General features: G+C 40.8%; 2 protein-coding genes across 2 annotated transcripts; one reads left to right on the top strand and one right to left on the bottom strand.

The window, feature by feature from the left end:
• The first annotated feature begins 718 nt into the window (after nt 1–718).
• Nucleotides 719–2,323, top strand: LOC137912964 (U11/U12 small nuclear ribonucleoprotein 25 kDa protein-like). Its single transcript, XM_068757095.1, has 5 exons — nt 719–1,073; nt 1,418–1,508; nt 1,657–1,762; nt 1,857–1,931; nt 2,027–2,323. Exons 1-5 carry the CDS (start codon nt 855–857, stop codon nt 2,082–2,084), a joined length of 549 nt encoding a protein of 182 aa, XP_068613196.1. The 5' UTR covers nt 719–854; the 3' UTR covers nt 2,085–2,323.
• A 1,958-nt stretch (nt 2,324–4,281) lies between these two features.
• LOC137912945 (myocardin-related transcription factor B-like) lies at nt 4,282–16,469 on the bottom strand. The gene is made up of 14 exons (XM_068757074.1): nt 16,370–16,469; nt 13,163–13,228; nt 11,953–12,008; nt 11,796–11,871; nt 11,389–11,538; nt 11,054–11,229; nt 10,427–10,567; nt 9,346–9,587; nt 8,898–9,033; nt 7,939–8,802; nt 7,257–7,367; nt 7,026–7,154; nt 5,328–5,388; nt 4,282–5,240 (listed from the first exon to the last, which is right to left on the bottom strand). The coding sequence occupies exons 1-14, from the start codon at nt 16,467–16,469 to the stop codon at nt 4,768–4,770; spliced, it is 2,781 nt and encodes a 926-aa protein (XP_068613175.1). The 3' UTR covers nt 4,282–4,767.
• Nucleotides 16,470–24,964: the final 8,495 nt, after the last annotated feature.

Raw genomic sequence — 24,964 nt, 5'->3', positions numbered from 1 at the left:
GAGTCCACGTTTTCCCAAGCAGCAGCACCGCCAAGCACATCATCGACCTCCTTCATCTTCGGATACTTTCTGTTATTTACCTGTAGAAAAAGAAATAATGTCACGAATGGAAAAAAATTAGCATCTTTGTAGCCAAAAACCTTCACGCAACATAAAGTATGCCGTGGTTTTTCATCTCGACGGAGTATAACTCACTTTTCTTGTGATGTTGTGAACATAAGGGCAAGTGTTGCAGGCGAATCTCATGCACTTTTGTCCTTCTTCGACGATTAGAACATTCCCACAGGTTGGACAAAAAAGAAGCATGTTACTCGGGTAAACAGCAAACAGCTACAAATTAACACAAAAAAATCCCGAGAAGTAATTTACACAGCAAATGTCACACTGTCTGCTTTAGCTAAACAGCTCGTTTACTGCGAAGAACGGAAGTGAACATGACGTAAGCAGGTCCGACGTTTGTTTATCAGTCGGTGACAAACAAAAGCTAAAAGCCGTAATTAATTTATAAATTCAACACATACAAGAAACGTCAATCAACTATATTAATAGCAAGCATTTTAGCTGTATATATGAGTAAATATTAGATCATATATAAAATTAGAGTCAATTTATGTCGAGAAATATGCGGTCACTTACAGGACCATTTATACTCAGCTCCAGTTTCCTTCCGGAAGATATTTCTACGGGACATTTATTTTTCCACAATTCGATGCTCGTTAAAATGTGTCAGATAAAGTAATCCAAACATTTTGACATGCTGTTTTTCACATCCTATAACAAATAATTCGAGTAGTTTTGACATTTTCTAACTGTGGCTGTTTATTATTATTTGTGAACGACTTAATTACCTGATAATGGAGGAGAAAAATCTGGATAGGATTGAGGGAGAAGGACAATCTGTAAAAGTCGAAGTGGTTGAAAGCAACAACGAAACAGACAAAACTGAGGTACCAGGTCCAGACGCAGAGGAGGAAGATGATGAGGCTCTTCCTCACTCAGAGATCCTGGACATTTTCGAAGAGGGACTTGCTCGACTTGTCCAGGACCCTTTGCTCTGTGATCTACCAATCCAGGTTAGATTCATTTTCCCTTAATATAACAAATGCAGTGTCATGAGATGATAAACCAAGAAATGAAAAAGAATATGTAACGTTATAAGATAGCAATTAACACATTCACTATATTCTGATTGTGAGCAGTATGTGCTCACCGTAACAATTATTTGATTCTTTACATTAAATCCACCATGCTTACTTTACTCTTTCTCTAACTTAAGATAGTTTTATGGACCCCTCTGAGACTTTAACAATTGCTAGTTAGTTATGTGCGTTTATTAAAAATGGGTTTGATAAAATATCTATTGATTGAAGAAGTCCTGTAAATTTCCCTCAATCCTGATCTTAATGTTTATCTGCAGGTGACTCTGGAGGAGGTAAATTCTCAGATTGCTTTGGAGTATGGCCAGGCAATGACTGTGAGAGTTCTAAAGGCAGATGGAGAAGTAATGCGTAAGTGTTGAGATATTGGTTTTGCAGCTAAGAAAAAAGATGAATGTGCTGTATATGTTTTCTGATTACATAATACTGTACATTCTATATTCTGATGTTAATTTAATATGTTGAATATCCATTATTTGAACACTCTTTTATCCTTTAGCTATAGTAGTGGTACAAAATGCCACTGTCCTTGACCTGAAAAAGGCCATTTGCAGATTCATGGAACTGAAGCAACAGCGTGAAGGTGGAGTGAAACATGTCAGCTGGTAAACACAAAGCCACATTCTCAAAAACAAATTTAATGTGAAGTACTACATTCAACTTTTTTCACACACACTGTTTATCTCCTATAATTTACAGGAAGTATGTTTGGAGAACTTATCATTTAGTATTTCAAGGGGAAAGGCTTGAAGATGATAAGATGAGACTTAAAGAGTAAGTGTAAGAAATATTTACCTCCTCTTTCAACGCTGCTGTTATCGGCACTGGTTCACTATTTTTTTCCTCTCTGCATTCCTTTCTATGTTTAGCTATGGCATCAGAAACAGAGATGAAGTCACGTTCATGAAGAGACTCAGGAAAAAGTGAAGTATAACCACCAACATGGCAGATGATATGGTTTTGTTCTATGGTGACTGATGTTGTCTGCTTGATCATTGTTTGCATAATTTTAATTGTTTAGTGATTGCATGACAGGATATCTTTATACACTTTATAAAGCTCAAAATATTTATGCAGAAACTCACTTGGCAAACTAATGTACGTCTCTATGAGTCGACATTTTACTGCTATTTTGTGTGTGTGTTTTATTGTTTGGAAACATTGAAATAAACAACATTATTTTATTGTGATCACGTGGTTGTGTTTTAATTGAGCTTGCCCCTCAGCTGAGTTCTGACACATTGTCCATTTGGCAGCTAAAAAACCAAGCAGTTAATCGATACCAGTATTACCATAAAACCTTAATTTTACCTGCCAAAGATATATGAAATTATCTTTTTGCTATTACTTTGTGATGTTAACTCATGTTACAAACACATTTGGGCCATAAAATGAAAGGAAAAAGTTAACATATTAGTTGTCAATTAAGCATAATGATTTATTATTGCTATTTATGAGTAATCCTGGTTATTATAGTATGCTACCTGGATAGATGTATTTTCTTCTATTTTTTGCTGAGTGAGGAGTGATGGACTGTAATGGCATATTGGTCATAAACCTGCTATGAAAATCCAAACTAGATTTACAAACTTTGTTTATATAAAGCTTAAAACAACCTAAATTGAGGCAGTTTTCTTGCAGACTGTATAGTGTATGACTGTCATCCTGAGACCCTTGACTCAGATTAGCAGAGGGGGAGCAAAAGAGGAAGATTCTTCTCAGATAAAGAAGAAATAGGCCAATATAGTAAAGCTACAGTAAGGACAATCAGGATGGAAAATGACAGCTAAATATTCCAGAGGCAAAGCTCAAACACATCATTCACACAGATAGGAGCAACAAGAAATAGACAAACACAGAGAGAGGGAGACAAATGAAAAAATTCACATATGGGGAGGCAAGATGAGAGGTTGTAGCTCATGGAGGACAAAGACAAAGCACATAGAAAAGGCAACAAAAATTGCTGTTATACCTGCTGGCTTTCGATCAAGGTATAGGATTTCTTAAGCAGGGGTTTAACAACAAGCATCTAAAATGCAGTGAGGACAGAGCCAGTCATAAATCAGTGGTATTCAGCATGGGTCCCATAAATGGTCAGAGATCTTTAGAGCCAGTTTACAGTACAACATATCTTGGTGATGAGTTATACGTGCTGTAGAAAAGACAAAATATTTCTCATTTTATCACATAGTCCATTTTAAAGGGTGACATTTCGACTGCTAAACACGACACTACTGTGTTTACAAGGAAATGAAAAATTGCTGCTATGTTTATATTCTGTTTTGTAGATTTTTATCTAAAATATTGAAGGCTGTTGAACTGGAAACGGTTCCTAAACTCAGATCAACAGTCAGTGCAGTGATCTTTAGCTCACACCTCACCTAATTCCCCAGAAACTATTCTGCTGTGACACATTATGTGACAATAATGATTTCCTTGTCACAAAATCTTTATTGCTTCATATCAAAAGTCAGCCTTTGCAACTTGTTATAAATAAAATGAGTAAAAACTTGATTTGATAAAGCTGATTTGGTTCAGATTGCGACCAGCAGATGTCACTACAATACAAATTGAATTTAATGCATCAGCATATATTATTTTTAATAAGCAGTGAATGAGACAAATCAGCAGTGGTTCATATGAATATTGTTATTACTGCATGTTTCTGCGTGCCTGTTGAAACATTGCTATGCTGTGCACAGAGATGTTGGTTTGGTTTCCTCTACCGTGCAATAAAGTACTTACAAAAAAATCCAAAAAGCCCTTTTCAATAATTTTTACTCCTTCAAGAATCGATCTGCCGTTCTTTAGAAATGTTAGTGATGCTGCAAGCATAAATCTTCATTATCCATTTGAACACAGTCTTGCTTGGTGAAGAGAGTATTTCTCCATTTTAAACCTGTCTGAGTTTACAAATAGTAAACACATTGTTTTAGAGATTTAGACGGTGGATAAACGCATATTGTGGATGCAGGAGTTAAGATTTGTTTGATGAGACCATGGTTTCATCAAACAAATAGTCAGCACTATATTCTTGTCATATTTATGCTCCCAAATCAGTTGCACATCTGGTAAACGCAGCAGAAATTAGACATACACAGCTGCAACAGTTTCAGTTGTGTGTTTATAATCTGTTTCGATAGTGATCATTGTAACCCCACATGGCCCCAGCTACATGCAGTATTAATCCATACCTTCTTTAACCAGGGTTTGTACAGTTTTTCTACTCTTTATGACATTAACAAAAACAACACTGTGTTGAAAGTGTAAAAACAGATACAGAATGAAGTGGAATAAATTGAAATTGAAATGTTAAAAGCTAATTGTCTTTGCAATCAATCAGTACCAGTTCCAGTTTATATCAGTCTCCCCAAACAATCTCAAAGAGTTCAAAGACCATAAATGATGCAATGCAGCAATGTCTAAACTGACACTGCAAAATGGGTTTAGAATCGAGCTGATTTATTGGCCCAGAGAGCAAAACAGAGCTGCTCCAAAACTCAGGAAGTCCTACATTTTCACATAGGAAATATAAGGTATACTCTCTTGCATAGAAAAGCAAATTCATCTGAAATAGTCTGATGGGTGTAGGCATTCACCTGAACAGCATTCAGTCCCAGTTCAAGTGTAGTTCACTGGAGTCCAGGAAGTCGGAAGAAAAGACGCCCACTGGCGTTGACATGTCTAATGAATTGACCCCCCCTGCTTGCACAGAAAGGTTGAGGTCCAACCAGTCCATATTGTCTATGTTGGCACTGTGCAGGTTCAAATATGAGGGTGGTGTGTTTTCAACAGCGTCCACTTCCATGGTAACTATTGGCGAATGCTCTTCCATGAGCTTTAGCGTCTGTGGCTCAGTCTGAGTGTTCAGGATGCCATCCAGGAGGGTTTTAAGTCGCGTATCAGAGGTCAGGGCTGCCAAGCTGGCAGACGGGTTGATTTGGGCGGGAGGCAGCTGGGCCACTTGGACCAAAGGTGGAGGGTGAGATAAGACCATGCTGATGGGAAGGATGGTTACGCTGGCCGTCACTGAGAGAGCCTTGTCCTGGCTGGGAGGATTCTGACGGATCAACGGGGAGATCTCTGGAAAGCATCAACAGAACATAAAAATTAGAAATCTATAATTATTTCAACTTCATATTTTGTTCTTTAATTTTCAGCATTTCCCACCACCGCTCTCGATTAACACGTCAAAAAGGTCGTCCATCTGCTGGCTAGCTGCAGTTGGAGTCTGCAAATAAATAGAAACAAGGTTTAAATGTGTATTAACTATTTAAAGCAGGGGTCCCCAAACTACGGCCCGCGGGCCGGATCCGGCCCATTTCCACATTTGGCCTGGCCCCCTGAACAATACCAGAGACCCAAAATAAAATTTACTTATTTTCCTTTCCATACAACATGAGTAGCCCCCCTTTTATTTTTAATGACATACAGCCAGAAAGTTAATGTTCCGATGTTCTGTAATATCAACTTACCGTATTTTCACGGTAAGATGCACGTAAATGTCTTAAATTATCTTCTAAATTTGCCGAACGTCCTATCGTCCGCGCGTCCTATGTTTTGTTGTAAGGCGGACTCCGTCAGGCGCCTCGCGGAGTGATATGTACCGATGCTGTCCTTCAGCATAGTATTATAGTCAGCCAGGCGCCATAGTATCATGGCGTGCTAACGAAGCGGAGGAGGCTGTCGGCCCCGCAGCAGAACACGGGAATAGAGCAGCGGAGAGAGGATCCAGCATTAATGAATCCATGGAGGAAGAGGAGGAAGCAAGGAGAAGACCTACGGCAACTCGGCTCCTGCGATCGGCGACGCCGTGCGCGCTGGTCTCACCGATACGGTCTAAGCCGGAGTGAAGCAAGCTAACGCGCTAACGGGCTGACTAGCATCGTCCCCGGTGGATTAACCAAAGACCGCGCAACGTTAAACTGCGGGCTGCGTGGGAGCGCCGGATAACGGGAGAACACAGTTCCACTCGGAGTGGAGGGCAGCGCAGCGTCACCGTTTGTGAATGGAGTGTAGCTGCTTCGGCTAACTGTTTGCTAGCATTGTTGTACGAGCCTTCGCAGAAGCCGCCGCCGCACGGAAAGAGACTGGCGATGAAGAAAGGGAGCCCGGCATGTTTGACGGAGATCTAGCGCAGCTGTTCAATTAAAAATTCTGTGTACCAAACTGGTTTGCTCCGGCTCTGTTTTTGAAAACGCGCACTTGTTTGTATGACGATTAAAGATGTGAGTACCAAACTCGGTTTTGCTCCTGCTTTATTTTGCGCACAGATCATGCCGGCGCCCTTTGTATGTTTAAAGAAAAATCAACTGTTATGATGAAAGGGCAAGTTTCCTGGCATAGTTGGCAGGGGGGGGCGAAATGGCCCTGGTATCGAATCCCACTACGGGAATGAGGTGGAGCAGGGGCAACAGGGCGGGCCCGGGGCACACCTGGGCGCAATGGAGTGGACCAGTGGGCCACTCCATTCGCCCAGGTAAGGCGAATGGAGTGGAATTTGAGGTTTGTTGTTTGCTCCTCTGCAGCTGCATTGGATCAGCTGATTGATCCAGTCGTTCTTCGCCGCTGCTGCACTTCGTGATGATGCTGGAGAGAGACTGAGTTTGGGTGTGAGAGGCATTGCGTGTGTGACACTCGATTCATGTCACTGTGTGTAGTTGTGATGGTGAGATGAAGCCTAAACTACAGCCTGCCTCCGCATTCGGCCCCTAAATGTTTAGGCACCCCAGCCATCATCACACTTTTCCTACAAACTGACCCCGGCCCTCCATCAGAGAAGGAAAAGGTGATGTGGCCCTCACAGGAAAAAGTTTGGGGACCCCTGATTTAAAGGTTATACTGCACTGTAGTTTATTTAATGGTCACCTGAACAGCTACTGGCATGCTGCGTGTCTCTTTGATTGCATCCTCATAGCGGGGTGGGTCTTTACACTTTGGCACGTGGCTTGTAAATTTTGGCTGCTCCGAGAACGTTTGCTGGGTGGTATGGAGAGACTATTGAACAGGAAGACAAATTTCCCTTACACAAAATGATAAACGGTTTAAATCTAGTAAATCAGCAAGCACACCCTAATAGAGGAAAGCATCATCCTCTACCTCATTTGTAGGCGTTTTAGGGCCGGCTTGGTCAGGGGAGGCTCCCACATGACATTCACCTGCTGGAACTGTGCCGAGCAAACTTTGCGCTGTGCTCTCCATCCTCCACATCTGCAGAGAAATCAGGGCAGAAGCATGAATGAACAGCCTTAATGCTATCAAGCCTGGTTGTTTCTACCCTCTTTATGAGAGCAATAAACACATTTATTAAATAATAATGGAGGGAATTGCAGAACCTAAATGAAGACATGACGATGCCGTTTGCCCTGTTATGCACATCGCGCGAGGGCTCTCCTCTGTAGTATCAAGTTGTTTTTTTAGCTGCTAATTCTGGATTGGTGTTTGGCTCGGAGCAGAGGGACAACAGAGGGCAGTCGGGTTACCACTGTCAGCCCTCACTCAGCACCTGCTCCAGCAACCCAAGTTTCCACAGGCCTGAGTAGGGAACCATTTCAGCATCCAGATGAGGCCTGCTATTACTGTGGCAACAAGGAAGATACACTACCCATTTTATGAAACCCCCCCCAAAAACATCTGATGTGTGGCAGTGGCATTGAACCCACCACCAGATGAGTGGTGTGGAACATAGTCTAAATTTACAGCACAGAAAACACAGTCACAGATAATAAGGATGATTGATGACACTAACTAAGGCATCCATTAGTATGCGTTCTTACTGTACCCTTGTCAGTGGCTGACTGCTGCATTGCAGTGCTGCGGTGGACTCTATTGTCTGTGGCACCTGTCCAGCAGTCTGGACGAGGCTTTCGTCTGCGCTGCTAGCAGCAGTGTGTAATTTAATGCCACTGGCAGGGAGTGGAATAGTTGCTGCTGCAGCTGGAGGGGATGCTTGAAGGAGGATCTGAGCTCCAGCCTGGACAGGCTGCAGAGTTTCAGACATCTTCACAGTCTGGAGGCTTTTGGTGAACTCATTGTTAGGAAGTAGGTGGCACTGATCCTCAACCTTCTCCTGTTTGACCATCGCTCTAACATCAGGAGAACTACAGGATGCTGAGCAGTTTGAAGGGGTTCTGTTTTCTTCTTTGACCTGGACAGGAGGAAGAGGGCTGAGGTGAGGTGGTGAATTGCCCTGCTGACTCATCTTCTCAACTTCCAGCTGGATCTTCAGCTCCTCCACCAACCTCTGCTCCTGCTCCAGTTTCCTGATCAGCTCCTCAATCTGACGCTCCTTCTCGTGGAGGCGCTTGTCCTTCTCAGAGTTCTTCTCGTTGGACCTCGTTTCTGAACAATCCTCCACTCTTTGTGTGGCGTTCACAGGCAGAAACACAGTATTTGAAAGCTTGGCGGTGCCGTCTGCCATAATGCTGTCCGCTAAGCCCAGAGTAGACACCTTTGACGCGATAGGGGACGCAGGCGGGGTTATTTTTTTGCTTTCTGACTGCAGAGCTGCTGTGACAACTGTTGTCCCAATGGAAGTCAGGGTATTAGAGCTCTCCAGATACAACTTTAGCCTCTCGATTAGGTCTGTCTTCGTTCCAGAAACTGGCAAAGATCTGAGTTTTAGTTCCATTTTTAGCTCAGCAACCTGTAAAGACAACAGGTATTGTTAAAACTCAAAATTCAACTTTTCCCTTCTCTATAGCACGAGGTGCATAGAATCAAATTATGTCCATGTGTCACCTTCATCTCATCCAGTTTAGCTGGTAGATGATCCGGCTTGCGGTTTGTCTGACTGCGCCGGGGGTGCACAGGGTTAGATGCAGAGTTTTCACTTTTCACAGCACTGGAACAGCTGGTTTGCACCTCAGTTGTCGGTCTGTTTTATTAAGATGAGAAGATAAAAGGGAGGATAGACAGAGAGGGAATTTAAAACTGTTGTTCATTTTCTATGATCAACAGCTTCTGTGTAGGATGTAGACAGCAAGTGTGATGCACTGGAGACAAACAACAGCTGTGGCTAAATGGCTAATATGATCCGTAAATCCAGCCTTGAACTTTTAGATGATTGAAGTTCTAATGAACAAAGCACAAAAATATCAGTCTGATCACATGAGAGCAAAAGTGGGCTCAACCAAAATCACATTTAACTGAATAAAAGGAGCGTTTGTGTTGCTAAATACAGTCATACTTGATTGTGGAAGGCACCACAGCCTGGTAGTTGTACTGCTGCTGACTTAAGATTTGGAGCTGCAGGAATTGCTGCTGCTGCTGCAAGAGGCGAGCATAAGCCGAGTCCATCTGCACTTCATGGAGCTCCAGCTTCTGGTCCGGGGGGATGTACTGATGGTACTTTAACTTTTTCACCCGTGGTTTGGGCTCTTTGCTCCTTTTGCTGCGGCTTTTATCGCTGGACAGCTTGGGCAGGCTTTGCTGCAAAGCACAACACAGAGAAGGAGCATGTACAACCAGAGTGGACCATCTGGAGGATAAATGATCCCGCTGACTGATCTCAGTCCAGTTTATCTGGGAATGCAGTTCGCATTGCCAGTACCAACACCACAAGACTTTGAACTGAGACTGTATTTTTATAGATGGAAGTGTTAAGGTGGAACATTGTTCTGACACTCGATGAAAACAGCAGGAAAGGGAAAACCTCATTGTTTTACCACCTACAGTTACAGGATAAAAACGTGAAAGGTTTGGCATAAGAGCAGCAGGGTAGCTATGAAACCAGAAATTAAAGATGGGCTAAGCAGGCACTCACCCTCCAATATGATAAGATCATTCCCTTATCATATCTCAAATGAGGGAGAGTTTGTTGGACAACAAGTTACTGCTTCACTCCCATCCCTTGGTTTTTGGCTTACATTTTACACAGCTTGACTGAGGAGGGCCTGTCATTTGACCCTAATTGAAGACAAACTGTGGCTGGCAGAGATTTAAGATCGAGGATTGGTGAAACGACTTTAAGCTCCGTAGTTCTTTGAACTATGTTTGACTTGGCAGAATGCTGACATTCAGTTCACCCCCCCAAACTGATGTGACATTCACTATGACAAAACACAGCCTATATGTCTTCTGACATCACATCACCACAGCAGCATTTTTCCAAAGGAAACAACAAGTAGAAAGGACAGTTAATAAATCACAGACACTGAGCGAGTGAGAGAGGTCAAGACTGAGATAAAAAAAAAACAACAACAACGATGACGGTGCGTCTAAGAACAGTTTGATGAAACGCAAAACAGATAAAAATATATAAAGCTCACCTTCACAAGAATCGGTGCAATTTTGGGAGCAACGTAAGTGATTGCCTGAGGTTGAGATGCTTGTTGATTGCTTAGTTGCTCACTGGTGACGCTAAGGCTTATGGAATCAGGGGCGGACTGAGAGTTAGGTGGCGGGGCCTGCTAAGAAAAGAAGAGACAGAGAGAAAGCACATGATGCTTTGGTAAGAACATTCAAGTCGCTTCATCTGTTAATCATCATTTCTCACAGGGAAAAAAAGGCCTTGGAAATGGAAAAATAGAATCAAAAACAGTTTGATAAAGAGTCAGAGAATAATAGCACGAGTACTACATATTTAAAAAAATTACAAATACGCAAGTAAAAAAGTTAAAAACAGACACACAACGAGATAAACATTCAGACCCACAGTCACGCTTATGGATAATTTATACTCAGCTATTCACATATTAGAATTCAGAATACACATAAATGCTGACAGAAATCTGCCAGATACGGATCTGAAACCAGAACCTTCTGGCTGTGAGGAATTCGATGTCCATTTGTTCATAAATTATTTTTCGTAAAATAATGTTGTAATTGTGAAACTCTTTCTGATTCACAATGGCAGCTCATGTTTTGTGAATTGTAATGTATTACTATTAGTGTACCTGCATGGGAGTGTTTGAGTTGGAGGAAGTCACGACGGCCTCCGTCCCTCCAGACTCACTCGGTGAGACAGACGTAGAGCTGGGAGGCTGTTCTGGTGATAAGGCATCGCTGCTGTCCTCCTCAAAGCTGTACATATCTGGTGGCTTAGAGTAGATTACCTTATCACCTGTGGGGCAACACACATAACAAAAATATGGATTCATTTATTTTTAAATGATAAGTTGGTTAACTTTCTGGCTATCAAAGTGTGTGACGGTGATGGTGGGTTAAAACAAAAATAAGATTAACTCAGGTCTTCTGACGGCAATGGTATGACAGTATTTTAAGTATCTACCATGGACGGCCTCATCAACAGGCAGGATGTTTTTCTCCACCAGCTCCATGGGTCCAGGCCGCTGGGCGATCTTCTCATTGAGGTCATTGGTCAGTCGAGCTCGCTTCAGCTTCATCTGCGTGGCCTGCAGGGACTGTTCAGCCTGCGTCTCTGATAAATACACCGCGGTTCATGAGAGGTGAACTCAGCCGGCATCAGTCAGCCTCTTAATCATTTTGTTTGGTGACTCACTTCAAAGCCAAACCTCACAAACTCGTGTCTACCTCAAAGGCATGTTGCATTATCTCCCTATGACTTTGTAAAACAAATTTAAACAGGCAGAGAGTGCGATTAAACGAATAAGCACCTTATTCATCTCTGTTATCTAGATGTCGTTGCCCAGCAAGAACACACAGGAAGATAATTACCTTCTAATATGTGCATACGGACAAGCTCAGAGCGATGTGGTCTGCTGCAGAGTTTGTGCTTTAAGAAGTTCCCAGTCTGAAAAAAAAAAAATCACAATTGATTAGGGACTGATTAAAATCATGAGCTGCACGGTGTTGTTATTAGATGAAGACTTACCCTGGCTCTCTCTAGGTTGCGAATCTGCTCATGAAACGCAACAGGTGTTTTCAGAGCTGGCAAAAGGTGAATAAACACAATTCATAACTTTCCTTGGTGAATATATCATATTTCCACACATAAGTAAACTATTCCTTACATTTCAAGATGAATAGACATTTATTTAACTAGCAAATTATGTATTATAAGAGGCATGTCCAAAATAATAGGAGCAATGTAGAACACTTTTAACTAGACATCAGGTTTCCTCTGTGCACTCTCTGTAATGGACTTTATTTATGACATTTATGACATCCTTCAGAGACACAGAAGTGCTCAGAGTTAAAGATATTTTCACACTTTTGTTGTTGTGCAGGTGTCTGACATTATTAGGGTGAGTGTCATGGGAGTCAAACAGGAACTGCCGGCTTTACTGACCCAAGCAGAGAGAATGTTCCATGCAGAGAGTTACTCTTTGATCTCATTGAATAAAATCGTCCTGCTTCACTGACTGGGCTATGACGAGCTCTGATTTAAAGACCCATCGGCTAAGGGGGCAGTCCGAGGAGTGTGTCAGAGAACAAAGAAATACATTCCTGCTCATCACCAGAAACTCACTGCATACCTACCGTAAGCCTGCAAGTGTAGGAGCAGCAGAAATGCTAAAGCGGAGAGGCTTGTCTGCTGATCAAGGGATGACTGGCCTCCAGTTAGGGCTCAGCTGCTGACTGATGTTCCCGTGTGGAGCTGAAGCCTGACTACAAGGCTGACTATAAGGATGTAGATCTCTGTCTTTTTCTTTTTCAACAATCTGAGCTACCAGCAGGGCTTCGCTTCAGATTCAGCTCATCTTTTATGGGGCACTCTGCTTTTGTCCCATCGCAGGAGGAATGGTCTAGAGTAGAAGTTAATTCTGGTGTGCTGCTTTAAGGCAGCAACCATATATAGGATGACATCCTTCACACTTTCTGGACTAAAGTAATGATTTATGTGGAAGCTTACATTGTAATTTATGCCTTTATGTACTAATATAGTTTAAAACATTAACTTTGATGATCCCCAACATCATTAAGAACTGCTGTACTCGGTCTTGTGCATGAAACTTGTACTTATAAATGCAATAAATCCAATAAGGATTAAGAACCACAGAAGGTAGAAAGTAGAAGTTAGAGAGAAACATGTAACTCAGGATATATTGGTTACAAGAATGGACGGTGGAATGAATACTCACGTGGCATGATGCCTTGCTCTATGAGCTGCTCCCGAGTTCTCCTCTGCTGCAGACGGAGCTGCAGGACTGTGAAAGAGCAGACACTGAGGTCAGAGTTGAGCCAAGTTCACTCCGGCTTTAATTGTGAAACCTGTTAGATTTCAAATAAAATAAAGTACATACTTATTATTTCCCAATCAATATGCAGCTCCAAAAACTCAGAGTAAACCCGCTCTACAACCACAGACATCCTATTTGCTTCCTGTATGGCTTTTTACGAGTACCACAAGTTTTACAACATCATATTCCAACAGGACGATGCGATTGGCCAAGAGCCTTCCCAAGAAGACTCAATATGGCTGTGTGGGATGCAAATGCATAAAAGTCAAACAAATGCTGTGCAGATGACAGATAAATGAGGGCTTATTGAGGGATGCAACGTTGATATTGCGCAAAACTGGAGATGGTTGATGCCATGAGTGAAGGCCAAGTGAGCCGTTTCAACTGGGTGAATTGTTTTTAAAATGTAATGTCGCACTGGGTAGATGAGCAGACGTCCATTACGCCACTGTGGCATTTAAAAGACACGACTAGCTTCAAGCAGAAATCAATGAGTCCTGCAAGCAGGCCCCATATACAGTACTTGAATGATCATTAGTGTTACTATCACATCAGTGTAAACTGAAGTAAGATCCCAGTTTAAACATTTACAAACATGTGAGCATGGTCATGCTTTTTCAGGAGAATAACACTGCCTCATGCAGAAAAAACTGTTTGAAGAGGAGGTAAATAGGTGATGAGGACGAACGAGGCGCCGGCGTGAAGAGCATGAGGCTGTTGCTGGCACCACTGTAGAGAAGTGAAGTTAGTTTAGCTAGAACTACTCAGTGACATAGGGAAAACAGCTACTCCCACTCAGATATAAACACACACACACACACACACACACACAGACCTGTTCAACTCTCCTGGGACATGCTGCGTCTGTACAGGCCTCTGTGACTCACTGTAGCAAAAATAAACCGGGCAGCTGTGAGAACAAGGCCTGGGAACCAAGAAATGTCGGGGTAGTTAAGGGGGTGGGATGTCCACTTGCATGCAGAGCAGAGTGGATGCTCATGGGCTTCCGTTGGTAGGCAGAGGGACGCAGAATGGCAAGTACCGAGGCAAAGGGTGGGAGGTTGATCCTACTCTCAGAACAGCCCATAAACTCTGGAGCAGAGGACACAGTGTGCGCCTGCCTCGCCTGCTTTGTTTCCTATTACAAACCCAGACAAAGGGTGTAATGGTAATTCCAAGACAGATCATACCAAGAGATTGTAAAAAAATTGCCTCAGTGATTTGTCTCAATAATCATGTCCGCTGTGAATTGCCACAGCCAAGAATGATTTATGACTAAAACTGCATATCAATAACACAAAAAGTTGTCGTCCTGTTCCACAAGGGAATGCAGGGTTTAATCTGACCATCAGTGTGGGTCAGCGGCTCATGCCTGGGGTGCTCCTCACTTTGTGTCATCTCGTGTTTAACCTGAACCCTGGATAACCTCTTGGCGATGTGAACTGGCTCCACTCGCTCGCTCGCCAACAGAGCATAAACAGAGGTTTTTAGGGACATAGAGGAACGGCTTTGCTGAAATCCCTGCCTACTTATGACATCTCTAATCAGACCCTTGTTGTTCTCAACAAATCGTCCCTGGAGGTATCCCATTTTATATGACTTTCCCTTAACCTACAAAAAAATGTTTTGTATTTCTTCAGATACTTCTAGTTCAGACAAAGTTGAATTCAATTCAGAAACAGACATGCTGGGTCATGTTGTCTTTATGGTTATAAATACCTCAGAGTCTAAACAGAGTCTCATTTTCTGCTAGCTTTAAAATCGAGCCATCTATATCCAGAGGTAGACTAAACCACAAATATTCAGATTACCGATACATTGAATTATAAAAACAAGAGCTGTCAGTGGATGACATATTCCTCACCGGCCCCTGCAAACCCGACTGAGCATATCTGCATGGATACACACATAATAAAATAAATAAAGGATCAACATTTTGTTGAAGAAAGTTAAAAGTACATGTAAAAATTATTATAGAAAGAAAACTTAATTTACAAGTACAAAAGTACTGTCTGCATTTAAAGGAGCATAGTTCTGTTTAAAGGAAGGGACTTTATGAAGAAGGTAGGATCTTCACTTCACTTCCTCTTTGCACTCTTCTGTGTCATGATGACAAATACAACCAGTTCCTTTTAAGCAAAGTTCAACACCAAACTGTTGCCATGGGAAAGAAAAGCCAAAGATTAATGTGATGTGTATAGGTATGCTTCAAAGAATAGGAGTCAGGTGTTGCCATGAAATCAAATAAAACGACAACTGTTTTTAATAGGAAAATGTTCTCATCCAGCATTTTGATATACTGTACCGGTATATTTGAAAATTGAAATAGTTTTAAAGATATGCTCTAGATGAATACTGTGTATGTTAGAAATCATGAAGTACCTCTCTCATGTATGTTTGATGTGTTTGCCAAGTTTCATGAAATAGGTATTTAACGGTATTTAAAGTATTTAAGGTACGTATTATTCATGAGTTATGTAGCATTTTAAAAGCATCACTTCTACCATTTTTTTCAAATGCAAATATTTATCTCGACATGCAACATTGTTGCCTCATGAACTGTGAAGTGGCGTGTAAATTATTTGCATAAAGTTGACTTCACAAACATGACCCTAAGTTACCCATATATGATTGCATAACCTTAATACAATTGTCTTAAAAACCGGCAAACCTCTATGTATGTAAGAAAGGAGCCCACAGCTTCTGAGGACCGCAAACAACCAAAATCTGAATATACAAACAGTGACTACAGTTTTGACGAGCAACTTATTTGTATATCACACAAACTACAATAGTGTGAGAGTGCCCATGTAAACACAGGAGGTTAGAGTTGATGAGTATTGTGTCCTAAATCATCCACAGATTCTGTGACCTTTTCTAGGCGTTTGATTAATCAGCCATAAGAATACAATATCCTCTCCTATAAGAATGATGAATATCAATTGTCTTTGCAGCTGCCGTTTCCTGTTACTACAATATCCTGCTGAAGGCTATTGACTGCTGCCAGAAACATTTATATTGACAGAGGTAAAATAGTGTTTAATTCACACAGCTATTCAAGCCAAACAATGGATTTCATGTAGATTAGACATGAAACAGAAAAAGCACCTGATTTGAATTTACCCATGCAGATGGCCGGGGTTTCCACATCGAGGCAGGCCATAGAGGACAGTCGTGATGAGCTTGGCCTCCAGGTCTGGAGTCCCATGGAGCGTTTGGGCCAGTGGAGGAAGCAGAGTCAGGGAGAGAAAAGATCCAGCTCTGCACAAACGACAGCGAGGGCTTGGAACTGCAAGCAGTCCCTCCTCTCTGGCTGTGTGTTGGCCTCAGCTAAGACAGTGTGTGTGTGTGTGTGTGCGTGTGTGTTCAGTCAATGTCAGGAGGAGGGAACACAGCGCTGCTCATTTTAACCCTCGCCAGGTCATCTACTACTTGGGCTCAGTAGACTACAGCAACAGAGCTGAACTTTTGATTTTAGAATTAGTTTAGAATTATTAATTAGCCTTTGTTTTGAGATGTGGTGGTCAGATGATGTTATTTACTACTAACTCTAACAGGAAGTGAGATAAAAGGGAGTCAGGCTAATTGTAATTCATGGATTGGAGTGTCTCAGTGGGACAAGGAGTTCAAACATAAGTGAATAGCTGACATCTAGTCCACCAGAGGATCTGATGTCAAGGTGAAGCTGCAGAGACACAGGATGCTCCGAGACCTCCAGTCACTCCTATTACGAAGGGAACAGAACTGCCGTGTCCTTGATTTAATGTCCAGTTGTGGGATGAAGACATATGCATGTCAAAAAGCAAAAGTAAAATGTAGCTATTAAAGTGAATGGGACAGTCAGGCACTATGTGTTATTAGAGCTCACTGCTGGGATGGAATGATATTAAGCAGGATCATAAAAATATGTGAGTAGGTGGAGCATTTGGAATGTGGATAACATCTTACCACATGTCACAGTGTCTATAAATACACTGTTTTTTTTAAGTTTTTTTTTTACATCATGCAGGTGCCGTTGGCTTCAGAGAAAAAACCACAGATTTTCCGAATGCCTTATACACATGTTTTGTCCTGCAGTTAAGATTTTGTCTTTAAATGTTCACGACTGGTCTTGTTTTATTTGCATATATTTATTTACTTTATTTAAGTTGCACCAGGATATTTTGCTCAACACTTTCTGTTTTACTTTCAGTGCATTTTACTTTGACGTTCCTCCAACATGCAAGAATAAAACCCTTATATTTCATATCCTTCTGTGTACCAGCAGACACCTGGTGCTTTAAAAGCAACATCTGGTTAGCATTACCTCTGATTTACCTACCAGAAACACTGACTGCACATTGTTGATGATTAATTATCACACTCATCCTTTCATGAGAGCTAATTTATGACACTGATTGGTGTAAATATACATTTACATCATTTCTATTTATGTGCGTCAAAAGCTTTCAAGGCCTTCATTTTTAAGAACATTGGTCCATGACCAGTGCATTTTGCTATGTACTCTGTGTACTGTGTAATTGTTCTTCTCATTGTACTTGTTACTGCATTAGAATAGCTTTTTGTGTTCGTGCGAGAAACTGAATCACAGTGATGGTAGATGAGTAATTTCAGTGACACAGAGCCAAACATTGCGCAGTCAGATCCTCCCACTCTGGATGATTAACTCTGCATCATGAGCCACACGTAACCAAACGGTGGCCTGTCTCATCTGTCCTGTTAGTAAAGACTTTCCAACCGTCGTATTACATTATATATTAATGTTTACATGAATATCTACAACATTTAACAGTATTTGACTGGCAAAGAAATTATGACTGATGACTTGGCATTAGGAAGACGAACAAATGAAAAAAGTGGCTGTGATTAATAGAGTACAAAACAGACTTGCATTGCTGTAATTTGTAACAGAAGCCATGAGTCGTCAAAGTGTTGTCTATGTTTGGTCAATTATTTCATTCTCAATGACGTTATTCCCCTAAACTGTTACACCAGAGACTAAAAATAATATTGGGTAATGTATGCTATTAAATGTTATATTTAGTGCAAATACACACACATAAACACAACTATACCCCCCCCCCCCCCCACACACACAGACATGCATACACAGAATGTTAAGATATTTGATTCCTGTTGTGCTGGTGAAACTCCTTAAAATGCTTTTAAATGGATGCTGTAACTTCATCCCACTTGTCATCCACAGTCCACCTTTATCATGTTCTTATGTTATAATAGAAATAATAGAAATAAATAAATTAAGGTGATTCATATGGCATGACCAAAACTACATTACAGGTATTCTTAATCTGTTTCCTGTAGTTATTATTATAATTACTTTTTTAGCAGAGGTGCCAGGCATAATTTTGTCCTTGAGGAAAGACTGTGCTCTTACAAATCACAATAATCCCGGCAGTCTCTTTAGACTCTTGACACTTGGTGCCAAACTATTCGTCAGAGACAACATCTATGTCTTCCTTCCCAGACAAAAAAAATAATATTTAAACATCAAAGCACTTATTAACAGCAAGCCTCATGTGGAGGGCTTCAAACTAACACACACTCAGATTTGCACACATATTTTAGCTCACAATGATTAACTGGAGTTAATTGATGAAGCAATGCAAGAAGAGCAACATTAAATGTCAAACCACTCTTGAAGGAATAGTTCTGCTTAAACGTGTGATGGGCACATAATAATCAAATTCAGGTGCACAGGGAGGAAGGAGTCATCTGTACAGCCCCTCTAAGCTCACGTAGACATTTCCAATGAGAATGAAGACTGTAAAATTCCATGGATTTCCGTGGGTTTTACTGGGTTGATTCCAGGACGAATCCCAGGGAAGATCTGGTTAAGCAGCTAATTTGAAAAAAAATCTGGATGTGCAGCCAAAACGTAACAATGAAGGAGTTCGCTTAGATCTAAAAGTTTTTTTACAGTCCTGGGTTGTGTGTGACAAATTACAGGGTTATATACCACTGACAGCGCAATCCTTAGAAATATTTATAAAGTGAGTAAAAGGTCTGGACGGCTGCCATGATGCTATCTTCAATAAAAGCATAGGTTGTATCGTGTTGCACCTGGAACTAGATTTAATGAGAGAAAATAAATCAAGAATATTCTTCCGTTGTCAGATGCAAACCCAACGTCCTGCACATCGGCATCTAAATATACAAAAATGAACAAATAAAAGAATGTAAAAATAATATAATGTAATAATTAAATAAGAGATATTGGACACCCACAAACATTACATCCCATGAAGGCCTCTGCAGATGGTGGGAAATCCAGAAGGAATTCCCTGTAGGCCTCCATTCTTCTTTGAAGCTACGCTACATGCAGCTGCCACAAGAGGCTAAAAAAAAGCAGGCCTGTAGCAGCTTTGTTCACATAATATCACCACCAAAAACAACTAATTGCGTACCCTTCGCAGAAACTAAATGTACAACTACACGTTTGCCTGTAGGCAAACTACAATTAAGCTTAAGTCCATGCATTAACATACATAGCTAAACATAATTTGTCTTTGCTGTTTTGGATAATTACAGAACCTTAGGCATTCACCCAAATTCCTTCCCACGAGCTCCATTTCAAATATGTTGTCGTGTCAATAAGACTCACAAAGCTTAAAAATCAATGTTTAACTCGTCACTGGAAAGCTATAATGTTGTTGTCCCCCATGACTTCAAAATACCATGGAGCTTAACTGGACCAATTTACCAAACATATGACTAAAACACCATGGCGCAACAAATCCAGTCCGTCCCCGAGTCATGTCACAACGTCATATGCATGGATTTATTCCATTGTTAGTGGTATTTTATTGAAACGCTCAATGACATCTGCTTTTGGTTACTTTCTAATCTTCATGTTTACTCTTTTTCACTCAAAGACATAAATGCAACTCGTTGAAGTTTGTATCCAAAGTCACCAAATACATTCCTGAGTGAGAACAATACTACAGCTCAAGAACCAATGTTATTCTAGTAATATACAGTATGTATTGATGAGGCAGTGGTTTACACAGCTATATCGAACAGAAGAGTTTTAAAATGAGGTAAAATACCTCGTGGTGAAAGAACAGCACAGCGCAGGCACAGAATATGCTGGGAGAAATAGCTGATCGTAGAGCCAGAAGAAGCAACTGGACGAGGAAAAGAGATATTCTCTGCCTGGGTCTGGGGTTATAGCATAATGCCCACAATCTGGTCATCAAGTAAGAAAACAAAAATGTTACAATTGCAGCACAGTGAAGGGCAAGCAACTTCTTTACTTCCTCTCTAACATTCCCTGATTTCAACAGCCATGACTTTCCCTAGTGTAATTAACCCTTCAGTGGTTGTTATTTAGAGCAGTCACACACAAAATGAGACCTTCCTGCTGTCCTCCTGGGTGCACCCAGCCAGCAGTGTGCTCAATAAGGGGTCAGATAGGGGTCAATCACAGACAGAAATATCCTCTTGTTTGCTCGCTGGCATGCTCCATCTCATGTTGTTGTTCTGGGAGTCGGGCGAAGGCTCTGCTTTTTATGTCTCATATCATACTGGATACTTAAAAACAAGTGATAGTTGGTATTTAATGCTGCAAAATGTTGTTAAGCTCATATCTGACAGTGCAGAAGGAAAGGATGGATGGAATATAAAAGAGTTTTTAAAAGGCAATTATTCTAAGAAAAGAGACTTAGGAAATACAATCACGGCAATTCTGCTGACTCGAGGGAAAAGCATCTAACTTGATGACAATGTCTTCACATTGCATTAGATGTATGTGCTATAAATTCAAATTCTATTAGCAGAAACCTGGTTTTTGTGTCTGGCTCAGGCACAGGTCGTTGTGACGATCCCAGCGGAAAATCAGAGGTTAGAAAATCCAGATGTGTGGAAAAAGTCATTAATCCATATTACCTTTATTGAACTGCCTTAAAGAACAGCAACACATAACTTTTTTATGTGGGTTTGAAGTGAAAACATTTTCACAAGATATTTAGAAAGCTCTGCAATAAAAACATAGAAACATGGTTAGATTTTAATTTTAGAGTCACAATTCAGCATGCAGATGCCTCCTGAAAAATGAAACTCCTACAATACACTTAAATCAACACAGTCAGGGTATAATCAAAATATTCACTAAGGGCCACATTGATCATTACACAAATTAACTTAATTATAGCGGAATTGTGGTAAAATTCTTATTTTAAGAGTTTAATATAATGCTATATTCTGAGTTGAACTTTGACACAAAGTGGGTTCCTAAGGCTTGCTTAAGCCCTCTCCCCTTTTTATCGTCTGTCAGATATGCTCCCTCTATTCATCTACTGTCATCTCCATGTAACCAATTTACGTTCTGACTCAACTATGGGAAACAGCGAGGTTACCCTGATTGCAGACATTTCCTTCCTCCACCATTCACAGCAATGCTTGGAATGGCAGCAGTATTTACTCAGGCCCACAGCGGTAAACTGCAGATCCCACACCCACATGGCATGTGCATCATGGCTCCAAAGGCCAAAGGGTTCCTGGGAGAGAAGTTCTTCTTATTTAAAACAGAAAAAAATCCCCCACTGTTTTCTTTATCCAGTAACATGATGCAATTCAGTAATCTGATCAAGGTGGTTGGCATTTCACAAGCCTTTGCTGTGGTTGAATCCACTGGGACCTCTGTCTAGACCCGAGACTAGATTTATTTTGCACAACTGAACGAGAGTGCATTGCCTCCCTAAGTAGCCTCCTCTGGTTTGGGGATCCCTGAAACTCCCCAAATTGTGGTATGTTTGGATCCTAAATCGCTTTTCATGCTGACTTCTAGTGATTCAAGTTGTTTTTAAAAAATCCCCTGTGAGTACCATTCCTTCTAGCTGGAGGTTGTGCTAACCCCTGTAACACTGACAGGAAAAAACAAATAAAATAAAACATGACAATAAATAAATAAATGAATAATATATCGTCATATATAAATCCTTGTGTGCATGCAAGTCAACAAACTACTTGCTACGCAATTGGACTTTTGCGGGTCAATAAGATGGTCTCGCCAGCAGGGGCATCATGAGCCGATGCCTTTTATTTGAGAAATAGAGTAATCACACGCCCATGATAGTAATTGTACCAACAGGCACTTTGATAAATACACTCCTAAATATAAAACTCGGCACCACAAAATGTCAAAATCTTCATTGTGGGATTTTGGAAAGAAACTAAGATATGATTATTATACTATAGATTTATTTACAACTCTACAAATTAAGGTCAAAATCCATTCATTCCAAATAGGGATTGTAGATGGTTGTCAGCCGTTTTGATGGCTCTCATCCACATGTCAGCAGAGATGGCTGGGACTGATTGAATAGTGAAACGGTGTCTAGCACTGCCATCTAGTGAAATAAAAGGAGACAATAATGAATGCCTTTATCTACTTTCCATGTAAATCTATAGATATCTTTCCATTTCATATAGTGACATGAAAATGAATGAGCCGGCAGGCATCATCAGCTACAAGATTTTAAATGCGACAAGATTTGACTTTAAGGATCTGATTGTCTCAAGTAATTATTCACAAAAACAAACCTCGAACCTGAAATGCGCTCTCCAAAAGGAAGGGCAAAAAATAATAGCCATGAATTAATCACATACACAGAGGACAGTCAGCTTTTCATGAGAAAGCTTCTCAGATGGCTCCTTCGAATCTCTGAGGTTAAAATTACAGCTGAACGGTTGCTGTAGAACCACACGGTGATAATTTAAAAATCTTTTCAGTCTGTATTCCCTCCATCAGCTTTTTCCAAATATAGATCTAATTATGAAGCGACAAAAGTGTGATAATATTAGTCAGTGATTCTCTCTCTCAGAGGGGAAAAGTTGGAGTGAATCCTCCATGATTCTGCAGGATATTATCTGTTCTGAAAAGCCCAGATATATTAAAGTAATGGTAACTGAGTGTTAGTGATCAGGATAAGTGTATTTTAATTTATATTCACATTTATTTAACTACATTAAAAATGTTATCTTTATGAAGTGTAACGAGCAGGACTAAATGGTTTACGATAGTACTTTCTGCATATGAGCGCAGCTCATTTTAAAAGAAGCTCATTGTGAAGAAGGTACACTTAACAAATACAACCAGCTAAAGCTCATTCATCTGCATTACAGAAAACAGTCTAAGCAGTATATGGCTAAAGGTTGCCTGGAGTAAGACAGACTAATGCCACTACGGCGAACGGCCCCAGGAGGTGGATTACATGAATGTGGGAGCAACGGATGAAGAATTGATCTTAAAGCAGCAGGCGATAGAAAGAAACTGAGAGGGTTAAATTGTAGCAGGGATTGGGTTTGATGAAGGAGGTGTCCAGGATGACACATGGTGGCTGAAGGATCTAGATACGCTCGAATTATTAGAAATCTCAGTTTATTAAAGTAGACTGAAATCCATCAGTTCTTTTGTTTTTTGAGGCATCCTGCACACAATGAGGAAAATTGACAGAACATGAAGTCAGTAGCAAAGCACAGCTTGAGTTATCATGAAAAACAAGCACTGTGCTCCATGACTTTTCACTTGAATTAAACATCTGGCAAATACAAACCTTTCTGTTGAACTTTCTTATAACCTTTCAACTATTTGCAGAAAAAAACACTTCTGTATCAAAGACTGTCTTAACTCAAGTTTGAATACATAGCAGCTAATTGTGTATTAATAAGACCGAGTGTAGCCACATTTATAGATCACGATGGACTGGGCAGACCTCAAAGGTCAAATTTAGCTCCAGTTTGAAGACGTCTACTTATAAAACAACAAATAGGAAGACTAAAATAGAAAGACAAAGGATAAGGGAACAAAAAGCCTGCTTCTAAAATAATGTCTAAAAATGTCCTCAAAACCTTTTTAACACCTGCTTTAAGCTCAGGAAGAGTTCAAAGCTTTTCCTGTGCCTATTTCTAGCTATAGAAGAATCAGATATTGTGACGACTGTCTTACTGGATGCATTAGCATATTAAGCAGACATACCTGCTGATATGTCAATCTCAGAACACTTCAGCAAAGGTTTAACTGTTTCTGGTGACTTTATTCTGTTTGACGCAGAGCCTCCTGGCTAAGTGACCAATAGATTGTGGTTTTTTATCAAAATCAAGATTCAAAAGAGACATTTTGCATAGTAAATACAGCATCTTAAACATCATGAGATCATGGTAACATGATATATATATATATTGTATGTGTCAAAACTATGTAAGTATTTTTTTAAATATTTTTTAAAAAACATTCTGCTTTCTCATGGTAAGATTAAGTACAAACAATATAAAACATCACTTCACATCGAACACTCACAGCTAACCGTGAACTAATCAGATTTTTGACCAGCATCTCCTTGAGGAGACTGTTTTTAAAAAGACACTACTTCAAAGTAATATCCTGCAGCTGTAGAACCAGGCCATGAAATGGTGATGGTATGGTGTGCCATCGGCTCTGTCTCACTCTTGGTCATCCGTGCAAAGCTTTTGTTACCATGACAACATGTCTCTGCACTCTGCCTCTTGATTGTGTTGAAATTGCACAGGAAGAACAAGGAAACATTTTCAGACACCGAGAAGCAACGATTGAACACAGACAGTCACCACTGTCAGGCCTCTCTCTCTCTCTCTCTCTCTCTCCTTCCCTCCCTCCCTCCCTCACGGGGTTTGCTCTAGCGCTCCAGTTTGCGGCTACATATGGCG

The sequence above is a fragment of the Brachionichthys hirsutus genome, unplaced genomic scaffold, assembly GCF_040956055.1.
Source record: "Brachionichthys hirsutus isolate HB-005 unplaced genomic scaffold, CSIRO-AGI_Bhir_v1 contig_851, whole genome shotgun sequence".
In the NCBI taxonomy this organism is placed as follows: Eukaryota; Metazoa; Chordata; class Actinopteri; order Lophiiformes; family Brachionichthyidae; genus Brachionichthys; species Brachionichthys hirsutus.
This window is presented reverse-complemented; position numbering and strand designations above follow the sequence as displayed.